This window comes from Sus scrofa, chromosome 13 (assembly GCF_054392235.1).
Source record: "Sus scrofa isolate SSC_HxYL_T2T_F1_AM1 chromosome 13, Sscrofa_HxYL_maternal_Yorkshire_Landrace_v2.0, whole genome shotgun sequence".
In the NCBI taxonomy this organism is placed as follows: domain Eukaryota; kingdom Metazoa; phylum Chordata; class Mammalia; order Artiodactyla; family Suidae; genus Sus; species Sus scrofa.
The window spans coordinates 176,419,571-176,433,933 of record NC_139395.1 but is presented as its reverse complement, the minus strand read 5'-3'; the positions used below and the strand labels follow the sequence as shown (position 1 = coordinate 176,433,933).

At 33.8% G+C, this 14,363-nt stretch overlaps 2 protein-coding genes across 3 annotated transcripts in view; one reads left to right on the top strand and one right to left on the bottom strand.

Annotated features, from left to right (window-relative positions):
• The window catches only part of LOC146397788 (uncharacterized), a 797,689-nt gene that overhangs the window by 680,195 nt on the left and 103,131 nt on the right, over positions 1-14,363 (bottom strand). The window lies entirely within an intron of this gene.
• LOC100157439 (olfactory receptor 5K3-like) lies at positions 1,528-2,457 on the top strand. The gene has a single exon (XM_001924799.3). It carries the CDS (start codon positions 1,528-1,530, stop codon positions 2,455-2,457), a length of 930 nt encoding a protein of 309 aa, XP_001924834.3.

Genomic DNA, 14,363 nt, shown 5'->3' with positions numbered 1-14,363 from the left:
TACCTCTTGTATTCCTGACTACAGGCATTCTAACATACGTTAGGTGATACTCCATGGTTATGATTTGGATTTCTCTAATATTAGCGGTGTTGAACATCTTTTCAGGTGTTCATTGGCCATTAGGATGTATTTTGTAAAAATATATTTTTAGTCCCTCTATTTGTTAATCTGAATGTTTGTACTTTTCTGATTTAGTTCTATGAGATTTTACATATTTTCATATTAACTTTAATTTTTGAAATTATTTGTTCTGTATAATTCTCTTTGCAGAAACTTCAAAATTAACAGACTCAATTTGTAGAAGTGGTCATTTAGGATCACTGGAAAGGCCATCAAAGAAATCATTAAGGATCATTGGTAGGACCCTGAAAACAAGTTCACCAATCCCATGTAACCGAGATGGAATTAGTACTGGAATCACTATTGCTTTATCCTCATAGCAGTGTATAGCTGTTATAAGATGTAAAAATTACAGCTAACCTCCATGTGTCTACTCTACAATAAGGAAAATGTGTGCACATATAAACAAACTGCAATGTATATTAGACATTAACCATCATAGATTATGTTGGGTGTATAAGACATGCTGGAGAGTATAGAAAGTGGAAATTAGTAGGACTAGAGGTATTTAGTTAGCTTTATTAAGTAGCATTATACATAAACTAAGATTTAGTTAAAGGAAGAAAAGGCAAACTTCAATAGGAATGATGGCATATAAGGAGTCACTGTTTATGGAAATGGGTATGACACTGGGAGAGTATAAAGAGATGACCTAGAGTGCATTTTTCATTCCTTAGCTTTCTGAGTTGACTTTCTTCAAAATTTAACAGTACTCTCATTAATCCTTAGTAATCTTCAAACAATTCTTAAAAATTAAATTAAATCCATCTATTGTATAACTGTTTTAAAATATTTACCCAACTAGGAAGTATATGAAAATTTTTGCCCAATAAAAGTTTATATATATAAAGTGATTTTAAATGCATTTTAAGGATCTCTAATATAAAAATTGAAAATGAAATAGTATGGGGACAGTGAAGCAAATATCATTACCTAGATTTATACACTACACTTGCATAAATTCATAAAGAAAAACCTTTGCAATTGTGAGCATCAGCACTGAAATAGTCAAAACAATCTTGTGAATTTTGAGTTTCAGAGTTGAGGTCCAGGAAGTGACATATTATGGGAACAAATGTCCCTTAGAAGTATGTGTGTTTATATCACAATATGGTAGGAGAAGCTTGAAGAAGCTCATTCTTGTTTCTAAAAAGAAAATTTTAACAGTAAAGCTATATAGATATTCTAAATTAGAATATTTTTTCTTTAAATTATAGTTGGTTTACAAGGTTTCTTGAATTTCTATTGTACAGTAAAGTGACCCAGTTATACACAGTTCCCTGTCATACACAGTAAATCACAACTGCTCATCCATTACAAATGTAGCAATTTGCATCCACCAACAAAAAACTCCCTATCCATTTTACATATACATATTTCTTGTCTCAACAGAAAATGAATGTAGAAATGACTGGGGAAAACCAATCCTTGTCAATAGAGTTTATCCTCACAGGATTTACAGATCTCCCAGAGTTGAAAACCCTTCTGTTTCTGGTGTTCCTTACCATCTACCTGATCACCATGGTGGGAAACCTTGGTCTGGTGGCACTGATATGTACAGAGCGTCATCTTCACACACCAATGTATATCTTTCTGGGTAACCTTGCTCTGATGGATTCCTGTTGTTCCTGTGCCATCACCCCCAAAATGCTAGAGAATTTCTTTTCTAAGGACAGAATAATTTCCCTCTATGAATGCATGGCACAATGGTACTTTCTCTGCCTGGCTGAAACTACAGACTGCTTCCTTCTGGCAGCCATGGCCTATGATCGCTATGTGGCCATCTGCAACCCACTGCAGTACCACACCAGGATGTCAAGGAAACACTGCCTTCGGATGACCACAGGAGCCTACATAGCTGGAAACCTGCATTCCATGATTCATGTTGGGCTTCTGTTTAGATTAACTTTCTGTAGGTCTCATCAAATCAATCACTTTTTTTGTGATGTTCTTCCATTGTTCAGACTCTCCTGTGTTGACCCTTATATCAATGAATTGATGATATTAATCATTGCAGGATTCGTTCAAATCTTCACTGTTACCATAGTAATAATCTCTTACCTTTTCATCCTTTTCACAATTTTCACAATGAAATCCACCAAGGGCAGAGGGAAAGCTTTATCTACTTGTGCATCCCACTTTCTCTCTGTCTCAATATTCTATGGATCTCTTCTCTTCATGTACATTCGACCAAATTCACTTAATGAAGAAGATAAAGATTTACCCCTTGCTGTTTTTTATACTCTAGTTATTCCCTTATTAAACCCTTTTATTTATAGCCTAAGAAATAAGGAAGTAATAAATGTCATGAAAAAAATTATTAAGAAGATGTCTTAAAATTGAAACAAATACCCCATGTGGACAACTGATTTTATTCCTAAAACCTGATAGTCCATGAGTCAAATAAAGAAGTTCAGAGAGAGAATTTTACTAAAATATATTCAAAAGTTTAATCTACTAGATTCCATAAATTGTGAACTAAATAATTACTTTTGAGAGCACAAATTGTGTTCAGGTGCATTCAGTTACAAGAGTAACTGTTTCAGAGTACAGTGAGTTTTAATTTACAACAAATTTAATGAATGCTAGGAAGAGAATACACTACATAGAAATTTACCTCCATTTAATACTGTTGGCCATATTCTGGAATCCCAAGGTGTAATCTTACAAACTCCCCCACATTCTAAGTTCTCAAATATTAATCCTTTGTTCAAAAACAGCATATGACAGAAATATGCTGTATGTTAAAACTTGAATTTCACACTTGAGTTTCTTCAGGAGATTATATTTGACTATTAATTCAATCAGAGCATGTATTCTCCAACCAGGTATATTTTCCTCTTTAGTGTTAGTCAATATTCTCTCGAGTTCTAAAGGATTATCAAAAAAATCATTAGTGATTTATCAATCTGTAGTTGAAAATGATGCTATTTATACTGATAACCTGTATGGATTTTACATTTTCATGTAGTTTGACTTGTCCATGATATATGAAGGTGTAATTGATGAACATAGTTATTTGTAAAATGCGTGATTTTTTTCTTTGTGATGTTATTACTTGCCTTGATTGTATAAGGAATACCAATAACCTGGATTCCAATGTAAATTATTGACACATGAAGAGCATTAACAAAAAGCTAGAGGTGCTATTCAAGCATAAATGAAGTAGAAACTAGCAAAAATTTAAATATATAAACAAAAATATTCATTGATCCTCACAATAACAAATGTGAAAGAAAAAAAATAATTCACTTAGAGCCTACAGTCTGCCAAGTACTAAGCTAGGCATGTCAAACATTCAACCTATCAAGTAATTATACATGACTTTTCATGATTTTCCTTAGTAAAAATCTCATACTTTGAAATAGTTTGGAGTTTGCCCAAATTCATCCAGGTCATTGGACCAAGCTAGAATTTGAATCAATATTTTCTTCTTCCTCACATGCATGGGTGTTCAGAAAGTGGAGATCTTCTTAACATGGGACATTTATTTATTAAGTAGCAGTAGACATAATTGTACCTTTAAATAATAGGAAATTTTTAATATTTGGAGGAAAACAGCAATGGGTAGGACCAGAGTCAATGTTTATGGAAATGAGTGTGTCACTGGGAATGGGGATGAGGGAGATGCATCATGGGACAGAGTCAGAAAGCTGACAACAGTACTGGTGAGAGCTGGTGGTGAATATGATCCAAAAAAAAAAAAGAGGAAGAGGATCAGATTATGGAGAATCTTAAATAATGATCTAAGAAATCTGAACCTATCTTAGAAGCATCAGACGTTGAGGCAGAGTAATACGACTGTACATTTTAAGAAAATTATCTTTCATTTGATCGTAAAGAGACCAGAAGCAAGGAAAGTAACTTCAATCATTCACACATTAGATGAAGAGAACTAAAACTGAAGAATACACTAAAAGGAGAGAATACTCCACATAGTAAATAGAACCTATTAGATAATATAATGAAGGGCAGTCTTCATCCTGTATCAAACTTGTCATAACTGATATATCATCAGTAATTAAGTAGAAGTATAACATATTTGGGCATTCAATAAACATTCCTTGCAATATATTTTTTTTCATTTTAAAATTTTTATTGGAACAGATTAATTTCCATTACTGTGTTGCAGTAATTTCTGCTATACAGCAAAGTGATTCAGTTAATATGTACATAAATCCTCAATCATTTTTAATATAATTATATAAGTAAAAGGAAATGCACTTATTGTTATTATTATTATTATTATGTTGTCTTTTTAGGGCCGCACCTGTGGTATATGGAGGTTCCAAGGCCAGGGGGATAACTGGAGCTGTAGCTACAGGCCTACACCACAGCCACAGCAATGCCAGATACGAGCTGCATCTGCGATCTATACCACAGACCACAGCAATGCCAGATCCTTAACCCACTGAGCAAGGCCAGGGATCAAACCCACAACCTCATGTTCCTAGTCAGATTTGTTTCCTCTGTGCCATAATGGGAACACTTATTTTTTATTTTTGAATGAATTAATGAATAATCGCATTTTTCTTTCTTACAAATTTGCTTCTAATTTGTAATATTGTAAATACTAATAGATATAATTCACATAAATGTGGATCTTTAGGTTCCTAGTAACTTTAATGGGCTAAATGAATTAGATAAAAAAATTCAGAAAATCTGAATTAGCTGGACTTTGTATATCTAGCATTATCTTCCATTTTAGTGGCCATTTTTTTTTTGCTATTAGACTTGCATGCATTGATTTTCTTTCCCTTTTCTAAGGGTACCACAATTTTTGCTGTGTATTTCTGTCATACTCATCCCCATCCTTAGCAACACTGAATCCCAGAGGACTGTTAAGGGAAGAATGCATAACTTATTTGGGGACATCAAGACAATAGAAGTGATTTCCTGGAAGTTTCTGGGAAATATAAATCCTATATTTTAAAAAAGATCACAAAATAGGCAATATTTCTCCCTCTGAATATCACAGCACTTGGATATGATATCTGGAGCAGTCTACATTCAATATGCCATCAAGAGGTAAAACAGCCTGGAGATGAAGTCCAAAGAAAGATGGTATTTCAGAAGGAATTACAGAGAAGCAGTCCCAGAGTCACTGGAATAAACCTTACTTCAGGTTGTATAATCCAACAAATCTTACCGTTTAAGCTTGTTTGGAAAAGATGCTTTATGTACAATAGAATAAACAGTAACTGATATATTCATGCCTCTTGCCTTATCTCCCATGTATATTCCCCATTTTAAATTAATCGTCATATATTTTTTAGCTTGCAAATAACTTTTCAGTAATATACATTTAATTATTCAGGACATCTATTAAGATTTTTACTTTCATTACTAAATTTTAATTTCCTATGACTCCACCTTAAAAATATGAAGGATAGAAAGGTTTCAGAACTATTCCAAATAAATATTAAGGTGGAGCTCAGGAGCCAAACTCAGACTATCTGTCTCCAGAATCCATGTTCTTAACAACTATGTTAAATGATCCATCAATCCCACTCATGGGCATCTATCCAGAGAAAACCAAAATTCAAAAAGATAATGCACCCCAATGTTTATTTAAGCACTATTTATAATAGCCATGGAAGCAATATAAACACCCACCAACCAAGGAATCAATAACAAAAGTGGTACATATATACAATGGAGTATTACTCAGTCATTAAAAAGAATGAAATGATGCCATTTGAAGCAACATGGATAGACCTAGAGATTATCATACTGAATGAAGTAAGGCAGACAAAAAAATATATCACATGGTATCATTTATAAGGAATATAATAAAATTACACTAAATAACTTATTTATGAAACAAATCCACAGATTTAAAAATCAGTTTTATGGTTATCATGGGTATAAACAGTTAGGGGGAGGGAAGAATTGGGAAAGTATAAATAAAACATACACACTAATATAAAAAACATGATTAACAAGAGCCTATTGTGTAGCATAGGAAGATCTACTCAACATTTTGCAATAAGCTATATGAGAAAAAATGGATATATTTTTTTATATGTAAGACTGATTCACTTTACTGTATACTTGAAAGTAATATATCGTGGTAAGTTAACTGTAATCCATAACATTAAATTAAAAAAAAAACCTTCTTATACTGTTAGTGGAGATGTACATTCATGCAACCACCATGGAAAACAATATGGAAGTTCTTCAAAAAAAGAAGAACTTATAAAAATATAACTACCCTGTGATCTAGCAATCCAACTCCTGGGCATCTGTGCAGAGAAACCATAATTTGTAAAGGTAAAGAAACCCCAATGTTCACTGTAGCACTATTTATACTACCCAAGACATGGGATCAACCTAAATGTCCATCAACAAAGGAATGGATAAAAAATGTGGTACGCATATACAATGGAACATTACTCATCCATAAAAATGAATAAAATAATGCCATTTGTGGCAACATGGATAGATCTAGAAACTATCATACCAAGCGAAGTTAGACAGTGAAAGACAAACAATCATGTTGTATCACCTATATGTTAAAATCTAAAAAATAAAAGGATACAAATGAGCAGATACAGACTCCAGACTTTGAAAAACACATGGTTACCAAAGGGCACAGTTGGGGGTGGGTGGGAGGGATGAACTGGGGGTTTGGGATTGGCATATGCACACTGAGGTAAATGGAATGGTTAGCCAACAGGGACCTGCTGTACAGCACGGAGAACTCCACCCAGTTTTCTGTGATAATTCATGTAGGAAATATCTGAGAGGTAATAGATATGTGGATGTGTATGACTAGGTCACTTTGCTGTACAGCAGAAATTATCACAGCCTTATAAGTTAACAATACTTCTAAAAAACTTAAAAAAGTGAGTTGTACTAAAGCAAAATAATGCTAACAGAATACATTGCAAAGATAGTGCTGCATAATACTAGAGCTTGGATAGGAGACTAAATCCAGATGATTCTAGATTGTTTCTAGAATCATTGCTATATAAGCCAAGACAAGTCATTGAATGTTTTTGAGTAAAAGGTTGATGTGATCAAATCTATGCTTTTGAAAATCAGACTGGGAAGATGAGTAAAATAGATTACAGGAGATAGAGTGTCAAGGCTTCTGTCATCATCCAGTAGCCCAAACCAGGGTAGGACAGCAGAATACTACTCAGCTATAAAAAAAGAAAAAAACTAATGCCATTTGTAGCAAAATGGAATACTACTCAGTCATAAAAAGGAAAATGGATGGAACTAGAGATTCTCATTCTAAGTGAAGTACATCAGAAAGAGAAAGACAAATATCATATGGCATTACTTACATATGGAATCTAATATAGGGCACAAATGAAACTTTCCACAGAAAAGAAACTCATGGATTTGGAGAACAGACTTGTGGTTGCCAAGCTGGAGTGGGAGGGAGTGGGAAGGATTGGGAATCTGGGGTTAATAGATGCAAATCATTGCCTTTGAAATGGATAAGTAATGAGATCCTGCTGTATAGCACTGGGAACTATATCTAGTCATGTATGATGGAGCATAATAGAGGATAACGTGAGAAAAAGAATATATATACATATATATATATATATATATATATATGTATATATGAAGGGGTCTTTTTGCTGTAGTGAGAAATTTGATAGGACACTATAAACCAGCTATAATGGAAAAAATAAAAATCATTAAAAAAAGAAACATATAAAAATAAAATGATACACAAAGCTTCATGGCAAACATGTATTAAATCTAGAAAAAGAATTAAGGGAAGAGAATCAAAGCATATCCCTACACAGAACCACCAATTCACAAATGAAAAGAGCAAAAGAAAAAAGGAACTACAAAACATTCAGGAAAAATATGATACTATTACGTCCTTTCCTTTCAATAATTAATTTAAATGTAAATGGGTCAAATTCTCTAAACAAAAAATGTTGTTTTGTTTTTAGATTCATATACTCTGGGAGGTGGATCAAAAAAGATACTAACTGCTATTTCTGTCAGAGAGTATTCTGCCTATATTTTCCACTAGGAATTTTATACTGTCTGGCCTTAGGTTTAGGTATTTAATTCATTTTGAGTTTATTTTTGCATATGGTGTTAGAGAAAGTTTATTCCTTTTTTTCATGTAACTGTGTATTTTTCCCTGTACCACTTATTGAGAAGACTTTTTTTCTTCCATTTTATATTCTTGCTTCTATATCATAGATTAGTTGGCCATAGGTGCTTGGGTTTATCTCTGAGCTTTATATCCTGTTCTACTGATCTATATTTCTGTTTTTTGTGCCAGTACAGTACTCTTTTGACTACTCTATCTTTATGGTATAGTCTGAAGTCTGGGGGCCTGATTCTTCCAGTTATGTTTTTCTTTTTCAATATTACTTTGGCTATTTGAGGTCCCTTGTGTTTCTATACAAATTTAGAAAATTTTTGTTCTAGTTCTGTGAAAAAATGTCATTGGCATTTTGATTGCATTGGGTAGTACAGTCATTTTGACAGTACTGATTCTTCCAGTCCAAGATCATGGTGTATCTTTCTATCTTTTTATGTCACCTTTGATTAATTTCATAAGTGTCTTGTAATTTTCAGAGTACAGGTCTTTTGCCTCTTTAGGTAGGCTTATTCCTAGGTATACTTTTCTTTTTGTCATGATAGTAAATAGGATTGTTTCCTTAATTTTGTTCTGTTCTTTCATTATTAGTGTATAGGAATTCAAGAAATTTCTGTTTATTAATTTTGTATCCTGCAACTTTACTGGGTGTCAGTCAACAGAGGAATGGATAAAGAAGTGGTATATATAGGCAATGGACTATTAGCCATGAGAATGAATGATACAATGCCACTTGCAGCAATGTGGAAGGACCTTACTTAAATGAAGTAAGTCAGACAAAGACAAATATATGCTATCACAAGAACTTATTTATAAAACAGAAACAAACTCAGAATTAAAAATCAAACTTAGGGTTACCAAAGGTGAAACCATGGGGAGAGAAGAAATTGGGACAATAGGATTAACACAACAGCACTACTATATATAAAATAGACAACTAACATGGACCTAATGTATAGAATATGAAGGTTTTCTCAATGTTCTACAATAGCCTATATGAGAAAATAATGTATATATGTATAACTGACCAACTTTAGTGAAAACCTGAAGCTAATACAACACTGTAAATCAACTATATCACATTAAATGTTTTTAAAGATGTAAAGTATCTAAATGATTTAAAAAAATAAGAACCATCTAATGCCATTGGCAGCAACATAGATGAAACTAGATACTATACTAAATAAAGTAAGTCAAAAAGAGAAAGAGAAATACCATAGCTATCATTTAGATGTGGAATCTAAAATATGCACATAAGAACCTATCTATGAAACAGAAACATACAGATATAGGGCCAGAATTGTGGTTTCTAAGGGGGAGTGAGGTGAGTGAGATGGATGAGGAAGTTGGGGTTAGCAGATGCAAGCTACTATATTTATAATGGATAAACAGCAAGGTGTTACTGTATAGTGCAGGGAACTATATACAGTCCTGGAATAAACCATAATGGAAAAGAATGTATAAAAGGAAATAAGTCACTTTGCTCCACAACAGAAATTAGCACAACATTGTATATTGACAATAGCTTAAAGATAAAAGAATAAATAAATATAGAAGAGCCATCTATATGCTTCCTGTAAGAGACTCTACAGATGTAAGGATACAAATAGACTGAAAGTGAAAGGATAGAAAAAAGTATACCATTTGAATAGAAACCAAAATAAAGTTGAGGTAATTTCACTTATACCACAAAATATAGACTTTAAAACAAAGGCCATAGTAAGAGACAAAGAATGTCATTTTATAATAAGAGGGTCAATCCAATGAGAAGATACAGTATTTATAAACATTTTTTCAGGGAGTTTCCATAACTCCATGTAACTCAGTGGTCATGAATCTGATTAGTATCCATGAGGACATGGGATCAACCCCTGGCCTCGCTCAGTGGGTTAAGGATCCAGCATTGCTGTGAGCTTTGGAGTAGGTTGCAGATGAGGTTTTAATCCCACATTGATGTGGCTGTGGTGTAGGCCAGCAGCTACAGTTCCAATTTGAACCCTAGCCTTGGAAATTCCATATGTCATGCTTGTGGCCCTAAAAAGTAATGTGTTGCCTCCATAAGATCCCCTAAATATAGAAAGCAAATATTAACTAACCTAAAGAGAGAAATAGAACACAATACAAGTAGGTGACATTAGTATATCAAGGTCATTAATGGATAGATCACCCAGAAAGAAGCTCAATAAGGAAATACTGGTCTTAATTACACATAAAAACAGGTGAACTAACAGACATGCACAGACTATTACGTTCAAAAGCAACAAAATACACATTCCTTTCAAGGGCACATAAAATATTCTCCAAGTAAGATCACTTGATAGGCCATAAAGTAAGTCTTGGGAAATTTAAGGAGATAGAGAACATATCAATAATCTTTTCCTACTACAATGCTATGAAATCAATTACAAGAAAATTGGAAAATTCACAAAAAATAGCAACAAAAAAACATGCTACTGAAAAATCCATATATCAAAGCAGAAATTAAACAGAAACCAGATATACCTTGAGATAAATGAAATTTAAATGCAATATATTACAAAAACTGAAAACACAACGTATATACAAAACATATGTGTGCAGGAAAAGAGTGCTCAGAGTGAAGTCCATAGGAGTAAATGCTACATAAACAAGAACACAAATAAACAAAATAGCTTTGAACATCAAGGAAAGATAGAAAGAGAAAGAAAAGAGAAAGCTCAATATTACTAGAAGCCAGGAAACAAGGATCAAAATGGAAATAAATGAAATAAACACTAGGAAGATAACTGATGTGCCACATTAACAAAAGAAAAGTCAAAAACTACATGATCATCTCAATAGATGAGAAAAAAGCATTTGATAAAATCCAGCATTGATTCATAATAAAATCTCATACCAAAGTGGATACAGAGGGAACATATATCAACATAATAAAATTTATTTATGACAAATCCACAGCCTATATAATACTCAAAGGAGAAAATCTAAAAGCCTTCCTGCTAAAATCTGGAACAAGCCAAGGATGTCCACTCCCACCACTTTCATTCCTAGCCACAGCAATCAGATAAACAAAGAAAAAAAATGTACCCACTTGGAAGAGAAGAGGTCAAATGGTCACTTTATGCAGATGACATGATATATTTATAGGAAAACCTAAGGACTCCACACAAAAAAGACTCAAACAGATACACAAATTCAGCAAAGAAGCAAGATATAAGATAAGCATTCAGAAATTGGTTGCATTCCTGTATAGTAGCAATTAAATACTATAAAGGAATATAAAAAGCAATACCTTTTAAAATTGCACCACCCAAAATTAAATACCCAGGAATAAACCTGACCAAGGGTGTGATAGACTTATATGCTGAGAACTATAACACACTAATCATGGAAATTAAATATGATTCAAAGAAATGGAAAGATATCTCATGCTCCTGGATTAGGAGAATTAATATAATAAAAATGACCATACTACCCAAAGCAATCTACAGATTTAATGTGATCCCTATCAACTTTCCCATGACATTTTTCACAGTGAAACAGAATACTAACTCAAGTAGTTAATGTAGAAGATCAGGCTCCCATAAATTCTTTGATATGGCTATTGATTAATAGTTATGGCTTAAGGTCTCCAGGGAGTAACACCCCCACAGGACTTGTTTTATTATAGAAAAAGAGCCTTCCCCACAGGTTTTGTTTACTATAGGAAATTCAAATATCTATCCCACTCCTCAACTGATAGAAAAGGAATGAGAGGGATGGTGACTTAATCTAAGGAAAGAAAACACCAAAGAAACCATAAACTTATAGGACATTTCCAACCCTAAAATCTCTATTGGACATGGACTGATTAGGTAACTGAGCAAGGCCAATGGGAGAAAACCACATCTTTCTGGACTCCCCCACATTGGGGTCCCAGCCCACATTTAAGAGATAAAAATCCCTATAGGATAATAGAGAAGGGGGCTCTTCTCCCACCCCTTCCAGAAGCTGTGGGAGCCATTTGCTTTTTTTTTTAATAAAGACTTTCCTTGCTTGCTGCCTGTGTGTTCGTGGATTTCATTCTTTGACTTCCATGAACAAGAACCCAGATTCTGGTATCAACAGGACTATAACAAACAATCCCAAAATTTGTATGGAAGTATAAAATATATAGAATTGCCAAAGCAATCCTGAGGGAAAAAAAAAACAAAAAAACAAAAACAAAAACAGGAGACATAACTCTCCCAGACTTCAGAAAATATTACAAAGCTACAGCAATCAGGACAGTGTGGTACTGATATTAAAACAGTTATAAGGATGAATGGAACAAAATAGCCCAGAAACAAACCCATACACCTATGATCAATCAATCTTTGACAAAGGAGGCAAGAATATAACACAGGAATAAGAAATGAAATTCTTGTTGTGGCTTAGCAGGTTAAGAACCTGACATAGTGTCCTTTAGGTTGTAGGTTTGATCCCTGGCCTCACTCAGTTGGTTAAGGATCCAGCGTTGCCATAAGCTGTGATGTATCTCACAGATGTGGCTTTGATCTGGCATTGGCATGGCTATGGTATAAGCTGCCATTTGCAGCTTGAATTGGACCCCTGGCCACCCAAAAACTTCCATTTGCTTCAGGTGAGGACTTAAAAAGAAAAGAAAAAAAATAATAAAATGGAATAAAGAAAGTTTCCTCAGCCAGTGGTGCTGGCAAAACTGGACAGATGCATGAAAATCAAGGAAACTAGAACACACCCACACACCACACACAAAAATAAACCAAAATGACTTAAACCCTTTAACATGAGAAATGACACAATAAACTCCTAGATAAGAACATAGACAAAACATCCATTGACATAAACCATAGAAACATTTTCTTAGGTCACTCTCCCTAGTCAATAGAAATAAAACCAAACCCAAACAAATGGGACTTAATCAAGCATACAAGCTTTTGTGCAGCAAAAGAAACCATTCAAAAACCATTTAGAATTAGAGAAAATGGTTGTGAATGCAGCAACCAACAAGGGCTTAATCTCCCAAATATACAAACAATTCATAGAACTCCCCAACAAAAAACATACAATCTAACAAATAAGTGGGCAGAAGACCTAAGTCAACATTTCTCCAAAGAAGACATATGGATGGCTAATAGGCATGTGAAAAAATGCACAACATCACTAATTATTAGAGAAATGGAAATCAAAACTTCAGTGAAGTACAACCTCACGTAAGTCAGAATGGCCATCATTAATAAGTCTACAAATAGCAAACACTAAAAAAAGTGTGGAGGAAAGGGAACCCTCCTACACCATTGGTGGGAATATAAATTGTTTTCACCACTATGGAAAACACTATGGGCATTCCTCAGTAAATTGCATATAGAACTGTCATATGATTCATCAATCCATCTCCTGGGTGTATATCTAGGCAAAAAATTACAATTAAGGAAGATACATTTTTGCATATGTTCATAGCAGCACTATTCACAATAGCCAAGAAATGAAAGCAACCTAAATATCCATCAACAAATGAATGGTTTAAGAAAATGTGGTACATACATACAGTGTAATACAACTCAGACATAAAAAGGAACAAAACAATGCCATTTGCAGTAACATGGATGGAACTAGAGATTCTCATACTAAGTGAAGTGACTCAGAAAGAGAAAGACAAATACTATATGATAACACTTATATGTGGAGTCTAAAATATGCCATAAATGAGGCTATCTACAAAACAAAAACAGGTCATGAACATAGAGAATATACCTGCTAACAATTTTGGGATAAGTGGGATAGATGGGGAGTTTGAGGTTGGTATATGTAAACTATTACATTTAGAATGAATAATACTGTATAACACATGGAACTATACAATCTCTTGGGATAAAACATGGTAGAAGATAATATGAGAAAAAGAATGTATATGCATATGACTGGGTCATGATGCTGTAGAGCTGAAATTGACTCTACAGTGTAGAAAAATTGATTTACAGTGTAGAGTCAATTTCAGCTCTATAGCACCATGACCCAGTCATATGTATATACATGTATATACATTATTTTTCTTATATCTTCCATCATGGTCTCTGGAGTTCCCATCATGGCTCAGTGGTTAATGAATCCAACTAGGAACCATGATGTTGTGGGTTCAATCCCTGGCCTTGCACAGTGGGTTAAGGATCCGACATTGCTG